We start from the raw sequence: 16,969 nt of genomic DNA on the forward strand, positions 1-16,969 counted from the left end.
CTGTTATATGAAATTTCATGATAGGTTTCGTTTATTTTAATTTATTCGTTTAACAGCAAGCATAAAAAGATAAAATAATAATTCAATCAAATGGATTTACAAATGCAATTACAAATTGTCAGATATTTATTTAGCAATAAATCTGAACGCATGAACTGCTGACCCATGTTTAATGACTGCTATTATAACCGAAAGTTATAAATTTCTTAACATCCATCCTGACCCATCACACGTTAAACTCCCGGGATTTAATCCAGAAATAATGTATATTCATAAAACCAAGTCGATCAGGTTAGGCGTGCCTCAGGGCTCTATCCTGGCCAATTTTCACGGTCGCACCCTGGACACACCTGTTTGATGCTTTTTCCGATAATCATTAACATAGGTAAGCAGAAATAGCCACACCTCCCCACACATACTATAAAAAGGGTCCTCAGCTCTCCAAAACTATTACGCAGCTGTCTGAGGTGTCAAAAAAGGCGCAGAGGCAACAGAAACCATGAGTCAGGTTACTCAGTCTTTCTCCCGCAAGAGCGTCTCCAGCTCTCGTCCGTTCACTTCACAGTCTCTGACTGGTGGATACTCGAAGCGCATCGCCGTCGGTCGCGCTCCGAGCGTTTACGCAGGTGCTGGAGGCAGCGTGCGCGTCTCTTATGCGCAGAGCTCCAGGGGCGGTTTTGACCTGTCCAGTGCTCTCGGCGGAGGCGACAATGGCTTCGGCATGGTTGTCAACGAGAAGACCACTATGCAAAACCTCAACGACCGTCTGGCCAGTTACCTGGAGAAGGTGCGCTCCCTGGAGAAAGCCAACGCGCAGCTGGAGCGTCAGATCCGGGAGTGGTACGACAAGAGGACCCCAGTTTCCAGAGACTACAGCCACTATTATGTCACCATTGAAGATCTGCGCAAGAAAGTAAGTGATTATATGTAATATATTTATACATCAAAATAATTTCATCCTCATTTAATAAAATAGAAACAAAAATAATGTTAAGGTTGAACAAATAACGATTGCTAATCTTTATAGTTGCTACATCCCTACATTATTTAATCGCTTTATTATACACAGCTATTTTACATTCCTAGATTATCAGAATTCATATAAGAGTAAGCTGTACACTGATATAGACATTACAGCGTCATAAAACTGTCTATCTGGGTCTTAACTGAAAGCAAAAGGACTGTACTTTAACAAAGTTATCAGGATTCTTATCATGTAAGTGGACTTTAAGTTTAGGTAGGATGTCATAGAGAGCATATAAAATGATACATGCCTATACAATAAAATAGCACTATAAAATATAAGAAATCATGTAAAGATAACACAAACACATGAGATAAAACAATTATTTAAAGCACATTTATGAAGTAGATCATGTAAGGTTTGTGCAATTGCAAATGTTTGGTTTACCAGTATAAGTTGTATCTCAATTCTTAAAATAAGTTGAGTAAATTCTTCATCTGTTTGTCTTCAGATCTCCGTTGCCAGCCAGGACAATGCCAGAATCATCCTTCAGATTGACAACGCCAAACTGGCAGCTGAGGACTTCAGAGTCAAGTTAGTACAATCAACCTTTAAATTTAAAACCTTTTACCATGAGCTTTGCATTGATTTCAATTGCATATCTCATTTCAAAATCTATAATTCCATAAGGGTTTCTCATTTTTAGGAGCTCCTAGATTCCCATTTCTAACCATTCTAACCATACTTTTCAGGTATGAGAATGAATTGGCCCTGCGTCTGTCTGTGGAAGCCGATATCGCTGGCCTGAGGAAGGTTCTGGACGATCTCACCATGACCCGCTCTGATCTCGAGATGCAGATCGAGGGTCTGAAGGAGGAACTTGTGTACCTGAAGAAGAACCATGCAGAGGTGAGATCAAACAATGTTTTATGGCCCTCCAGGCTGGGCAAACCCGGAGGAATTCACTTAGTAATTCACTAGACCGGTAATCTTCTCCAATCAAGTGTGATTTTAGGCACTCTTAGCAAGACAAATCCTGTAATTAACCATAACCTAAAGCCCTGGAGTTCTTAGTAGGACCTTCAAAGCTTAAAGGTGTGGTCAAATTTCCAGATCAAAATCCAGTCAGTCATTTCAAAAAGAATCTGTGCAACTGGGAATTTCAGATGATGGCTAGAAAGGTCCTTGCAATTGTAAAACCAAGTAGCTTTCAGTGGAGCGAACAATATCTTCTCAAACTTCCAATTGAACAATTTTATTTTGACGACGATGTTTTCAGAACAAATTATTCTCCATGAGCTACCATCGCATGAGCTAACAGCTATATTGTTGTTCTGTAGGAACTTGCAGCTCTTCGCGCTCAAATGACCTCCAGCAGTGTAAATGTAGAGGTTGACGCCGCACCTCAGCAAGACCTGGCCCGCATCATGGAGGAGATCCGACAGCAGTATGAAGGCATCACAGAGAAAAACAAGCGTGAAATGGAGGCCTGGTACAAGGGCAAAGTAAGTATTTCTGCATTAATTTTATGGCTAAACCACACAAAACCAGCTAGATGCTAACCTCAAACTCTTTCCCCACAGTTCGACGAACTAAACAAGCAAGTATCCACCAGACAAGAAGACATCTCAATGTCCCGTAATGAAATCAATGAACTCAGGAGAACATTGCAGGCTCTGGAGATTGAACTACAGTCACAGCTTAGCCTGGTAAACATCCTTAGCATTATATTAATAACAATAATATCTTCTGCCACTAGGGGGAGCTTTATTGAAGATAAAATGCATAATTAACATGCAGTGCTCACATTTCTAGTATTGTTGATTGAAAAACACATTTTCTTGCAATTTTCTCTGAACAGAAATCGGCTCTGGAGGGCACACTGGGAGAGACAGAGTCGCGGTACAGCATTCAGCTCAGCCAATTGCAGGCTGTCATTAATGGTCTGGAGTTGGAGCTCACTCAGATGCGCATAGACATCGAAAGACAGGGCAGCGAATACAAACTGCTGCTGGACATCAAGACCAGACTAGAGTTGGAGATCGCAGAGTACAGGAGACTTCTTGATGGAGAGGATATTCAGTAAGATCATTTTTACGAATAAATAAAACAAACGATTGTAGAACTGCACACACACTTAAATACGCAAACATGTATATTTAATTACAAATTTCCCTCCTTTGTTTACAGGAGACAGACAATCAAAGTAGTCGAGGTTGTAGCTCCCCCCAAGCGTAAGTAATTTTCGCAAAGTTTACAAATACTAAAAAGAATATATAAATATTACATTTTAATTAACTTACGTTTTTTCTATTTTCCCTCTCCAGCCGATCCTGTTGTGACCAAGCGCGTTCGCACAGTAATCGAAGAGGTGGTTGATGGTAAAGTGGTCTCTCGCACAGAGGATGTCGACGTCGAGGTCATGAAGAAGTAAAAATGGTGCCAATTAGATCCATAGTCAGCATGAGTTTTCGGCCCCAAAACAGCCGATTAAATTATCGTTGTTCAACACCTCATGTGAAAAGCTAAGACAAATAAAAAGACGCTGCGAAATCAAATGCATTTGTTCTTTCATTCTTGCAAGTCAATATTTTTCACTAATAACAATGAAATTGAGTTTGAGCTGTACTATATTTGATTTGACGTTCGTCACAACTACTAAAATACAAAAAACAAAGCTTGTTGAAGAACTATTTTAAAATGAAAGCCAGTAAGAAACAAAACTGAGTACAAAAGACAAACCCGCTCTCTTACAGACACACCAACAAACTTAAATATATATAAACATACAATTTCTTCCATTTACGCTTTAAAAATAACACAAATAACCAGTTATCTTTTCAGAACACTTTTAATATATAACATTGTATTTACAAATATTTCACATATGACACTATGTAGTTAAGAGCCCCCCATAGGTGTCCGTATTTGACAAAATGTTCAACATAAATAATTCAACAGCATATTTTTCCCCCATCACACAATTACAGTATAAATTCTACAGTAGCACAGCTGACTACCACAGTCAGTTGCAAAGTGCTGTCCTTTTTTTTCGTTCGTTTTTTTTCTCATCGAATACAAAAATACCACCACTTCCGACGCAACGTCGGCAGTAAATGTCTAGCTGCTGCGCTAAAACGACGTACACTGAAGCAAAATCGGCTCACATTCAAAACGGTGGGCAGGATTGGTCCTTGACGCCAAATCGTTTGCGCAATGGCACCACAAAAACATTGTACACGGGGGAAATGTATGTAAAAATAACAACTAAGGTCACATTAAAACTATTTCGCTCCATAATTCATATCTATCAGAATGCGGAAAAATCACATTCACAAAAAAAAAAAAAAAAAAAAAACGTATTAAATTTATTGATCGTTAGCATTTGTTAAACTTCGCTCTTTCAGTGAATAGAACGTTAAAATGGCCTATAAGTTCATTAATGCCATCGTCTCTACAGCCACAGAAAGTACTAAGTGAACTATTACCACCTAACAAGTATATTGTCGTTAACGGTTAATAGCTAACCGATAACCAGTTAAGAGGCGTTATGGATAAGCATAACCAATGATTAGCAGACTTTTAGTGGAGCAGAGAGTTCTACTCAACGAAAAACGCTAAATTATTTGTATTAAGGGGGAGCAACTTAAATTGAAAAATTTGATCATAATCTTTTGGGGGAAAATTTGTATTTTAATTAACTTAAAGCTAACCAGAGAGGATGCTAAGCTAATTCGTACGTTAAATTCGTACCTTCGTACCCATCAAATTAAATTCACAGCTTTAATTTCAAAATAAAATGCTTCGGGCAAACGTGGATCCGAGAGCAGAACAGCTGCCTGATGCATATTTAACCATACAAATATACGACACGTAGCCTTTTGATAAATAGAGATTAGCCATAGCGATTCGCCAATCGGTTTTAGAGGCAAACAGCTGTGAAAATTGGCAGCGAGAAACATCTTCACCATGGCTCATTTTTAACATAGCTGGTGGCCTTTTTTATTATTTTACTACATTTATAGAGAACCGTTTTACCATCAAAATCATATCAGATTACAAATAACGAAATTAAATTTACGAAAAGGTGAAAGTACGTTAAAAAAATGCCAAAATAATGTGTGTTAAAACCTTTATCGACTGACTGCTTTGTTTAACAATAATAATAAAAAAAAACAACGTTAACAGTTTAAACGCGTTTGATACGTAAACATTAAAGTGATTACAGTCACAGTTAGGAAAAGGAAAGAGAAATAGGGGGCGAGCACCCGTTGCTTTTACGTCCGCTTTTAAAACGAAACAAATAAATAACTAATAAAATGTCAAATGCCGTCGTTAGTTGGTTAAATCTGACATGGACTGTGGCTCATTTCAGCTTTTGGCACGAAAGCGAAAAGCAAATTTCGTTCTCCAACCCAAATAATTAACATTATTAACAGTACCTATTAATCAGTAACCTGATCCTTTAAAAAAAAAAAACGAAAATTCCCCTTAAGTCATTGTTTGTCGCTGTAAAGTGCAATAGTGCTTTTTCGTCTGTATTCTAGCTTGCAGGCGGTCATTTCCGCTGCCTTCCAGCAGGGGGGGCGACAGCGAGCTGAGTGCAGGTCTCACTGGCAGTAGTTGTAAATCGCAGAATAGCCTCAGAAACGCTGCGTCTGGTGATCACTCTTCCTTTTCAACCGAAGGCTCAGTCTCGCACGGTTTTACAATCTCCTCATCGTAAACTTTAAGAATCGCTTCGCAGACAAAGCGGTACTGGCTCTGAAAAAAATAAACATACAATGACAATACACATAAATACACACACATTTAAACAACTACATTATCAGTAAACTCTTTTAATGAGAACTCAGTTAGTAGTTTTGTGCAACTTATGCTTATTTTTGAATCACAACACCAGGAATTGACTAATCTATAGGCTAACAAAAGTCTGATGCTAATAAAATTAGTTTGATTCAATGACTCCGATATGGACTTCAATGATTTATGACAGTCAACCTGGAAAGAACTGGTCACTGAATTAACCATTTTTAAGAAAAAAGTCACACCACATCAACTATGGTAGATTTGTTTTGAATTTAAATATCCATCAACATGGCCTCTTCCTGTCTCAGCGGGTAAACTACTCACTGGAGTCTGGATCATCATGGCCCGCTGGTCTCTCATGGTTCTGACGATGTCCAGCGGATACACTGACTGACCACCTTCTATTAAACACATCGCTGTCTCCATGGTGATCAGTACACCGGTGCGGCCAATCCCAGCGCTGAAAGAGAAAGGAGTGGAGTCAATGAAGGGGAGGAGTCAATAAGGAGAGTCAACAAAGGGGCGGATTGAGTGAAGAAGCCAATGGGAGGAGACAACAAAGAGTCAGTGAAGGAGTCAATGAAAAGAGTCAAAGGGGTGAAGGCAGTGAAGGGAGACAACAAAAGTGCAGAGTCAGTGAAGAAGCCAATGGGAGGGGACAACAAAGAGTGGAGTTGGTGAAGCAGTCAATGAAAGGTGTCAAAGGGGTAGAGTCAGTGAATGGAGTCAACAAAGGGGCGGAGTCAGTGAAGAAGTCAATATGGGGAATCAATGAAGGGGTGGAGTAAAAAAGGAGAGTCAACAAAGAGGTGGAGTCAGTGTAGGGAATCGGCGAAGGGGTGGAGTCAATAAGGAGAGTCAACAAAAGGGAAGATTTAGTAAAGAAGCCAATAAAGAGAAACAACCAAACAGTAAAGTCGGTGAAGGAGTCAATAAAGGGGGTCAACAAAGGGGTGGAGTCAGTGTAGCGAGTCAACATAGGAGTGAAGCCAATAAGAGGAGTCAACAAAAAGAGGTGGAGTCAGTAAAGTGAGACAACAAAGGGGTGGAGCCAGTAAAGGAATGATTCAAGGAAAGGAGACAACTAAGAGGTGGAGTCAGTGTTGGGCAACAACAAAGGGGTGGGGTCAATACAGGTGATCAATGAAGGGGTGGAGTCAGTGAAGTACATCAACAAAAGGGTGGAGTCAATAAAGGAAGACACAAAAGGGGTGGAGTCAGTGAAGAAATCAATGCAGAGAATCAATAAAGGGGTGGAGTCAATGCATGTTTTTGGGACAGGCCTGACCTGCAATGAACCACCACAGGTTCTGGCCCGTCGGCTCTTTTGCTGCGCACTTGACTGACGAAGTTTAGAAAGTCTGAGGAATCGTCCGGCACACCGTGATCAGGCCACGCCAGGTACTGCATCTGACAAATCTGCCTTTCTTCTTTACTCTACACAAACATACAAGCAGACATTAGCATACGAAGCTGCTAACAAAGTAAAAAAAATAAATAAAGGACATTAAACAGATCTGTCACCTCTAGATGTGTGAGAGTCAGATCTCTGAGCAGATACGCACAGTTTCCCTCCTCTGACACACACGTAACCTGAAAACCTCCATATGTGCCGCTCGCCGAAACATTCGGCCAATATTGATGACATTTCACCTGAAATAGAATACAGAATTAGTCAAAATAAATCATACACACAAAATTTGTTATTATTTTTGCTTATTTAAGCATTTTTATTTTATTTTACGTATTTAATTAAGCTAAATTAGATAATTTTAAAACACAAACAAAAGGAGGAATATTATTTTCATATAATGGGATTTTATAAAACTGAAAATAAATGTATTAGGTGACAATTAAAGATGTCCAGGACCAGATATTTCTTTCAGAGTTTAGCTGGATGCTAAGAATATGGAATATCGCAGGAATTTTATTTTTATTGGCTCATATTTTGGTCCTGCCCTCAAGGCCTTGGTTACATCAACAGGAAAGAAAAGCTGTTTAAGTTCAGTTAAAATGTTACAGATTGATTCTGAAACAAAAATACAAATCCCATCAGATTCGTTAATAATAAAAAGTAAATGAATTACATGTTAGATAAACAACAACAAGTCAATTTAACAAATAATACAAAAAAATACCTTTTTATTTTGAAGTGTGAATTTTTTTACTTGGTGTCGAAGTGGAAGTCGTTAAAAATAATAATAATAATAATTATTATTATAATAATAATAGGAACAATAAAATGCTATTCATACCCTGCCCCGTTCAACTTGTGTGGTGAGCATGACCACCAGGGCGGCGCTCTGTTCCCACACCATCTGCCAGAAGTCTGAGCAGGTGCCCGGAAGCGGCCCTTGACAAGCAATATACCGCCTTACTTCCCCTTTACTCGGCACATCCATCTGAAAACACACAAACCATCAAAAAACAACTTAAAAATTACCAAACAAAAATGAGCAGCGACGCGTGCTCACGTTGATGTTTGCATTTATATCATTTAAATTAATAATTGAAAAGTGTTTGTTAGTTACTATCAAATTGTGCATGTAATATACATTTTTTTACTATAATACATGTTTAATTGATATATATATAATGAATAAATATATATATATAACAAAAGCCTATGATACGCAATAATATCCTAAATTCATTAATATATAATCATATTTGGATAGCTTGCTATCTACCTATATTATTAATAATAATTATATTTAAGAAAAAATTAAGCAATAAAAAAAAGTTCATTTAAAATGAGTAATAAAATACATACTTTCACTCACATATAAAATTTATATATAAAATATGAAAATATGCGAACATATGTAATAATCAATAATATTACATCTACACTTATAACATCTAATTATTATTATTATTGTATATAAAATAATTATATAAAAATAATAAATGAATAAACGTAATAATATATAATCATATTTGGATGGTGTGCTATCTACCTATATTATTAATAATAATAATAATAATAATAATAATAATAACCATAATTATTATTATTATTATTATTAAATTTTCATTCAAAATGAGTAATAAAATACATAATTTTACTTACTTATAAAATTTAAAATATCTTAAAAATATACGAAAACATACAAATAAACAAAAATACTGTTTTCTACACTTATATCACAACAACAATAATAATAACAATAAAAAAATTCAATACTCTATATAATCATATTTGGATGACGTGCTATCTACTTACATTAATAATAATAATTACATTTAATAATAAAAGTTCATTTAAAATGAGTAATAAAATACATACTTATAATATAATACATATAAAATATAAAAACAAGCCAAAATATGTAATAAACAATAATATTTCTTCTACACTTCTAAAACAACAATAGCAATATTAAATAATTAAGTTTCTCTCTAACTTTCATCAAACCGTGCAAGCAGTATAATCTTAATATGAACAAATAAACATATATAATATTAAATGTTGAATAAATAATACTAATATTTTATTTATTTTATGTGTTTGTATGCTTTGATGGCTTATCAGCAGCATTGGCCTTATTCAATTTATAATTTATAATCATAAGAATTTCTTAATAATCGTGCATTGTACAAAAAAAAACATACAAATAACAACAACACTGATAAAAAGTCTTAGGATCTTTCAACTTTATCATTTATAAATCTTCCAAAAAGACACTCTTTATTTCATATTTCCCTTAAAATATTATAATAAAATGAAATGTCAATTTAAAACTTATATTTAACTTATATTCGTAAATAAAATATGAAATATCAAAAACGTGATAAATAATATAACAAAAAATATAATAAACAATAATACTACTACAACCCTTATATCATACATAAATAAATAAATTAAGTAAAATAACTATCTTAATTTGATTAAACTAATCAATTTTGATTTAATTTTGTCAAACTGTGTATCTAAATAAATATATAACGCATCATAAGAGAACAAAATCCTCACACAAACATATTAAAACTGCTGGAACATAAAAAATAACCGGGGTCAAACGCTCACATTGATGAAGTTTGCATTGATATAATCCTCCGTCCCCTTCAGTATGACTCGAGTGCTGTCGTCTGCATCACAAAATAACATGATCAATATTAAGATAATCATGCAAACATTATAAAGTCCTGTCAAAAATCTCAATCTGTGTGCACTCACATGGAGAAATGTCCCGATAACGGTTTTTGGAGACGTTTTGTGGCAATCTGGCGCAAGACATGGACATCCCGGGACGCTTCCTGTACAATTGCTGAGGGAGAAAATAGACAAACATTAATTGTTTATAGCGTGTTATTAATTGCAAATTGCCTCATTTAATAGTTTATTGTCTGTCATTAATTGTTTATTGTGTGTCATTTGTGTGTTGTGTATTGTATTTTTAATTGTTTATTGTGTAGTGTTGTTAATTTTGTGTAGTGAATTGTTTATTTTGTTGTTATTATTGTGTCATTAATTGTTTATTCGATCATTAATGGTTTATTTTTTGTTGTTAATTGTTTATTGTGTTGTTATTATTGTGTCATTAATTGTTTATTGTGTTGTTATTATTGTGTTGTTAATTGTTTGTGTTGTTATTATTGTGTCATTAATTGTTTATTGCGTTGTTATTATTGTGTTGTTAATTGTTTATTGCGTTGTTATTATTGTGTTGTTAATTGTTTATTGCGTTGTTATTATTGTGTTGTTAATTGTTTATTGTGGTTATTATTGTGTCGTTAATTGTTTATTGCGTTGTTATTATTGTGTCGTTAATTGTTTATTGTGTTGTTATTATTGTGTCGTTAATTGTTTATTGTGTTGTTATTATTGTGTCGTTAATTGTTTATTGCATTGTTATTATTGTGTTGTTAATTGTTTATTGTGTTGTTATTATTGTGTCGTTAATTGTTTATTGCGTTGTTATTATTGTGTCGTTAATTGTTTATTGCGTTGTTATTATTGTGTCGTTAATTGTTTATTGTGTTGTTATTATTGTGTCGTTAATTGTTTATTGCGTTGTTATTATTGTGTCGTTAATTGTTTATTGCGTTGTTATTATTGTGTTGTTAATTGTTTATAGTGGTTATTATTGTGTCGTTAATTGTTTATTGCGTTGTTATTATTGTGTCGTTAATTGTTTATTGTGTTGTTATTATTGTGTCGTTAATTGTTTATTGCGTTGTTATTATTGTGTTGTTAATTGTTTATTGTGGTTATTATTGTGTCGTTAATTGTTTATTGCGTTGTTATTATTGTGTCGTTAATTGTTTATTGTGTTGTTATTATTGTGTCGTTAATTGTTTATTGTGTTGTTATTATTGTGTCGTTAATTGTTTATTGTGTTGTTATTATTGTGTCGTTGTTTATTGTGTTGTTATTATTGTGTCGTTAATTGTTTATTGCGTTGTTATTATTGTGTCATTAATTGTTTATTGTGTTGTTATTATTGTGTCGTTGTTTATTGTGTTGTTATTATTGTGTCGTTAATTGTTTATTGCGTTGTTATTATTGTGTCGTTAATTGTTTATTGTGTTGTTATTATTGTGTCATTAATTGTTTATTGTGTTGTTATTATTGTGTGGTTAATTGTTTATTGTGTGTCATTATTGTGTGGTTAATTGTTTATTGTGTGTCATTAATTGTTTATTCGGTCATCAATGGTTTACTGTTTGTCGTTAATTGTTTATTGTGTTGTTACTATTGTGTTATTACTGTGTCATTATTGTTTATTGTGTGTTGTTATTTTGTGTCATTAATTGTTAATTGTGTATGTATGTATATATATTAATATTATATTATAATATTATATATTAATATGTAATATAATAAGAAAAAATATAATAACAGTAATTATATGTATTATATTTAATAAAATAACAATATGTTTAGAAAACAATCATACAATAAGAATAAATGACTCAATCTTACGTCAAACTGTGCGAGTACGGTGCCGCTGGCAAGTCCGTCTCTGAGCAGCTGAATGGAGGATCTCAGACTGTCGGCTTCTGAGTGACTCTCCAGACCACACGCCTCTGGAATATACTGGAAATCCGGCTCCAGATCAAGCTTCTCCTGTTCCTCGTCCACATCATAGATGGCTGAACAGAACAACAGTTTATATAAAACCTCAAACTCATATCCACGCTTTTCTGATTCATTTTTTGTCCCATGATGCTTTGCGGCAACTATGACAGTAACATTTATTAAATGTAAACAAGCGGTGAAGTGTTTTTAGAAACAAGGTACAATAAGGTGACGTTATTCTCCTCACAGTTCAGTCATCCAATATTAAAATGCAACTAATTAGAATTCAATTACTTACGGGTGATTATGAATAAATATAAAAAAAAATTCATTCATATGGATGCAAATTAAAATATTGAAAAATATTCAGAGGAACATACAAATTATATTTTGTATAATATAATATCATATAATATATTAAGAAGGGGGACCGGAGGGTGTGCTCCAACTATAAAAATACTGTAGTAATTTATAGGTAAATACAATTTTTTAAAGCATACTATAGTAAAAACACTTGTATTGTAAATTCTATAGTTGCTATGGTAACACGACATATACAAATGACCCAATGCTATAATTTTCTACAAATATAGGGGCATGTTATACTACATCTCATTATTTTACTACAGTTTTTATTACAGTTTAGCAATTCACTTTAATTAATACTAAAGTATGCTGTAGCATATACAAAAAAATACTATAGTTTTAAATAAAATAATATATATAGTATAATACACTTCACTATAGTTTATAATGTATTTCATTAAAATCACAACATTATTTTAGAATGGATAAAAATAAGGCCAAAAGTACCTTTTAGTTTTTTCTACGCACATGGATTATTTCCCGCACAACCTTTTAATTAAAAATGATTATGGATGCTGGCGGATCATACCATTGGGCCTGACGAGTAGGATCAGCTCTCCTGATTGGTCCTCGCAGCTGGCCTTAATTAGCATAACCACGTCATCGTGTGTGTGGTCTGAAATGTCCCGGCCGTTGATGAGCACCACCTGATCGCCTTCATTGAGCCGCGGTACACACATATCAGCCTGATGGAAACACACAAACTCTCATCACCACACTGCCCCAGTTGAAGGAACATACTGAGAATCGCTAATGTTTTCAAAAACATTGAATTATATGAATGACAATATTGCATTTGTATTAGTGTCTGGAAAATTAGCAATATTTTTACATACAGTGACGGAAATAAGTATTGAACACGTCACCATTTTTCTTAGAAAACATATTTCTATAGGTGCTGTTGACTTGAAATTATCCCCGGATGTTGGTAACAACAAAAGAAATCCATATATGCAAATAAAACATATCTAATTAGTTTACAAATTAAGTTATGCATGATAAAATGAAATGACACAGGGAAAAAGTATTGATCACATGAAGAAAGGGAGGTGTAGAGGCAGTGAAAGCCCAGACAGCAGCTGAAATCTCTCAGTAGTTATTCAGCAACCCTCTGCCCTTCGTCAGTGTAAATTAATATTCGCTTCATCAGGAAGATGAAGATGAAACCAGGGTGAACATTTCAGCAAGACAATAATCCAAAACACAGCCAAGGAAACTCTCAAATGCTTTTAGAGAAAGAAAAATCAAGCTGTAGAATGGCCCAGCCAATCACCTGACCTGAATTCAATAAAAAATACAAATTAAAAATCAGATTTGATAGACGAGACCCACAGAACCATCAAGATTTTTTACACTGTTGAAGTCTGGGGAAAAAATAAATAAATAAATAAATAAATAACACCCGAGCAATGAATTTGACTTAATTCTCTATTTGAGAGGTGCCTTTAAGCTGCCGTCACCAAAAAAGCCTTTTATATAAAAATATTAAATACATTTCAGTAGTTCAGTAAGTTCTGCTTGTGTCATTCCATTGTTATCACATATATTTTTTATGTTTTGTTTTATTTTTATGCTTGTATTGTTTGTGTTTTTACCAAAATCTGGTTCAATTCCATGTCAACAGCTCCTTTAGAAATATGTATGAACAAATCTATTAGCAAAACCCTCCAGAGTACAGACATAAATAATCATCATCATAAACCTACAGGTGTTCCTGGAGCCACACGAGACACGATGATGGGCATCCTCTGATCAGCGCCACCCTGTGGAGGAAGAAGATATTACACTTTACATATTTACAGCATTTGTGATTTACACCATTTGATTTCCACTTCAGAATCGAGTTTAAATGAGCGAATGGAAAGCTGAAAGCAGAATAATTAAATACACACCTTAACGTTAAATCCAAAACGCCCGTTTTCATCCGGCCTCATTTTAATCAGAACAAGATTGTCATGAGGAACTGCTCCATTCTGTAGGAAACGCAAAATATGAGTCAAACAAACTGGAGATAAACAAACTATAGAAGACTCTTGTGTCAGAAAATAGAAATTGACAATGGAAACTGCAATGTTTATCTGGTAATTCATTTCTAATTTTGACTTGTATACCTACAATTTAGAATTTTTTTTAAATTCATTTTTTGGCTATTACTGAAAATGGCAAGTTTATAAGATGTACAAGTCAACTTTGCATTGAGAAAATCTATAAAAATCCAATAACCAAAAACAAAATAGCATTTCTAAGAAAACAAATGTATTAAACTAAGAAAGTTTACAAAAGAAAGCCAATAAAAACATCATTCATAATTTATGGAAAAAAGTTAGATTAAGTCAAATCCAAAAATTCAAGAAATAAATCAACAGTTGGAGAAATTAAAATAGAAAATAAAAATAAAGTTGGAAGTGGGAAAAAAACTCTGAATTGAAAGAAATAAAGTCAAAATCGGGATAGACAGGGTATAAAAAAAATCTATTTTGGTAAAATGAAGATGAAATTGGAAGAAAAAAGCCTGGATATAAGTCAGAATTGTGATTAAAATTTAAAAAAATTAAGTCAAAATTTGGAGGTATACAGTGATAATTAAGCTTAATTACAAAAACATTGTAGGAAATAAAGTTAAAAATATATCATTTAGAGAAGTAAAGCTGGAATTTGGAGAAATAAATATGGAATTGGGTGAAAAAAGTCAATTGAGAGACAAACGCAAAACTGGTAGAAATTGAGAATTAAGTCAGAATTAAGAGTATTACACACAAAAAAAGGAAAAAAATTAAGATAAAAAGTTGGAATCGGCAGAAATTTATGTAAAATCGGGAGGGAAAAAATGGCACTGAGAAAAATAAACTTAGAAAATGGGAGAAGAAAATTCAAAATGGCCAGAAAAAGTCTAAATTTGAAAAAATAAGAAAAATAATTTGAAGAAGTAAATCTGGAATGGGAAGATATAAAATCAGAATTGGTAGCAATAAACATAAAATTCTGTCATAATTCTGAGAAATAAAGTCAAATGTTTGGAGAAATAACTTTTATGAATGTATTTATGACGCAAATGAGAGAATAAAAAAAACAAACAAACAAAAAAAAAGTGAAAATTGTGAGATAAAATACATCATAAACTTTAGACTGTTTTCCGCTCTGGTGTGTGTGTGTGTGTGTGTGCGTGTGCGCTCACCATACTCTTCCCAGACGCCGCAGGGACGTTGTATAATTCGCTGAGGTGATCGTGATCGTCCAGCTCGTGCTGAGACTGAGATCTGCCGTTGTGGTTTAGAGGATCTTTTCGGAACTGTTTGGGAGGCAAAGCCGGTGGCTGTTCATCTGTCGTCACATCCGGCGACCTGGAAAAACAAACAAACAAACAAACAAACAAACAAACAAACAAACAAACAAACAAACAAACATCAGGAATACACCAAATGCTGGTTTACTGTAGCTAACAATTTTGACAATTACAACAATTTTTACTCCTAAACTTTTAGTAATTATCAAAACTGCAAAGAAATGGTAAGTAGCATACTGCATAGACCGTCATTAGAAGAGCACTGTACATAGATTATATTTTTGAAGTAAAAAACCTGAAATAGGTGTTGTATTATTGTTTTTTGCTTCTAACGCAACACTATATAAATATTTTTTTATTCACAGACCAAAAAAACAATATTTAAAAAAAATTAAAAATAGTCCTGAAACACACACATGTACAATGGCTGTGTAAAAAGTGTGTGTTGGTTTACAGCGCCCTCTATTGTATATCTAGTTCTACAAAAAAGGAGAAAAAAAACACACCTTTGCATTCATATTTATTTATTTTTTTGTAAGAATTAAAGTAAACTTGACTTGTAGATGTTTAAACATTACATAAATGGACACATTTACAGTACATAACCACTAAATATAAAAATAAATAAATATATAAAAATAAATAGGTACACTTAAACACACACACGCACACACACACACACACACGCACACACGCACACGCACGCACACGCACACACACACACACACACAATATATATATATATATATATATATATATATATATATATATATATATATATAAATGGAAAAAGTATTTTAATTATGCAGGGCTCAACGTGCAAACAAACAAACAAACAAACAAACAAATAAATGAACAAATTTTAATTATGGCTGACTAACCCCACAAAAAATATAAATAGACAAAAAAGAAAGAAAAAGAAACAATGGTATAAATTACAAAAATATAGTATGCATTTTTGCATTCCTATTTAATCAAAAGTAAAAAAAAAAAAGAACGCTGGGAAAAGATCGCGATTAATCGTATCCAAAATACGATTGTTTTGACAGATATATATATATATATATATATATATATATATATATATATATATATATATATATATATATATATATATATATATATAAAACATATATATAATACATATATGTTACGTATATATATTTAGTTAATAAAAATTTGTATGCGTTCAGTCGCATGAAAATGTACAATTTTAAAAAGGAGGTGTGGCACCCAACCCCACCCATAAACCCAACCGTCATTGAGGGATGAGCAAATCGTACTAAATTGTACAAATAAGATTGTACGAACTCATACGAATTAAGCTGCCTTTCCACTGCACACAACATTTGGACAGGACTGTCAGAATACGCCCCCCTTGTGGCAGTCGCACAGACTTTTCAGTGTTGTCATGCACCATGGGAGAGAAGCCGATTCTCGCGGTGTCGGATATAAAGCACAAAAAAAAACCTTTATTCTCCATGCGTTAACTATGGTTGAATGAATACTAGAAACTCAT

General features: G+C 33.6%; 2 protein-coding genes across 3 annotated transcripts in view; one reads left to right on the top strand and one right to left on the bottom strand.

The window, feature by feature from the left end:
* The first annotated feature begins 438 nt into the window (after window positions 1–438).
* On the top strand, window positions 439–3,522 carry LOC130216182 (keratin, type I cytoskeletal 19-like). The gene is made up of 8 exons (XM_056448075.1): window positions 439–913; window positions 1,476–1,558; window positions 1,717–1,873; window positions 2,305–2,469; window positions 2,548–2,673; window positions 2,826–3,046; window positions 3,155–3,198; window positions 3,292–3,522. The coding sequence occupies exons 1-8, from the start codon at window positions 500–502 to the stop codon at window positions 3,396–3,398; spliced, it is 1,317 nt and encodes a 438-aa protein (XP_056304050.1). The 5' UTR covers window positions 439–499; the 3' UTR covers window positions 3,399–3,522.
* A 280-nt stretch (window positions 3,523–3,802) lies between these two features.
* The window catches only part of ptpn4b (protein tyrosine phosphatase non-receptor type 4b), a 64,480-nt gene continuing 51,313 nt past the window's right edge, over window positions 3,803–16,969 (bottom strand). For both annotated transcript variants that reach the window (XM_056447864.1, XM_056447863.1), the window contains exons 16-27: window positions 15,343–15,508; window positions 14,060–14,140; window positions 13,874–13,930; window positions 12,697–12,853; window positions 11,706–11,875; window positions 9,957–10,047; window positions 9,807–9,868; window positions 8,029–8,175; window positions 7,298–7,426; window positions 7,062–7,210; window positions 6,098–6,233; window positions 3,803–5,728 (exon numbers count right to left, since the gene is read on the bottom strand). In XM_056447864.1, coding sequence (XP_056303839.1) covers window positions 5,630–5,728; window positions 6,098–6,233; window positions 7,062–7,210; window positions 7,298–7,426; window positions 8,029–8,175; window positions 9,807–9,868; window positions 9,957–10,047; window positions 11,706–11,875; window positions 12,697–12,853; window positions 13,874–13,930; window positions 14,060–14,140; window positions 15,343–15,508 — 1,444 coding nt within the window. In that variant the 3' untranslated portion in view covers window positions 3,803–5,629. The remainder of the gene's footprint in view (window positions 5,729–6,097; window positions 6,234–7,061; window positions 7,211–7,297; window positions 7,427–8,028; window positions 8,176–9,806; window positions 9,869–9,956; window positions 10,048–11,705; window positions 11,876–12,696; window positions 12,854–13,873; window positions 13,931–14,059; window positions 14,141–15,342; window positions 15,509–16,969) is intronic.

Source organism: Danio aesculapii, chromosome 22 (assembly GCF_903798145.1).
Source record: "Danio aesculapii chromosome 22, fDanAes4.1, whole genome shotgun sequence".
Classification (NCBI taxonomy): domain Eukaryota; kingdom Metazoa; phylum Chordata; class Actinopteri; order Cypriniformes; family Danionidae; genus Danio; species Danio aesculapii.

Bases quoted from the DNA above. Each gene is read 5' to 3' on its own strand.
- LOC130216182 (XM_056448075.1), top strand. From the start codon at position 500: ATGAGTCAGGTTACTCAGTCTTTCTCCCGCAAGAGCGTCTCCAGCTCT. The intron at 1,559-1,716 runs GTTAGTACAATC...CATACTTTTCAG, and splicing joins GCTGAGGACTTCAGAGTCAA to GTATGAGAATGAATTGGCCC. The intron at 3,047-3,154 runs GTAAGATCATTT...CTTTGTTTACAG, and splicing joins CTTGATGGAGAGGATATTCA to GAGACAGACAATCAAAGTAG.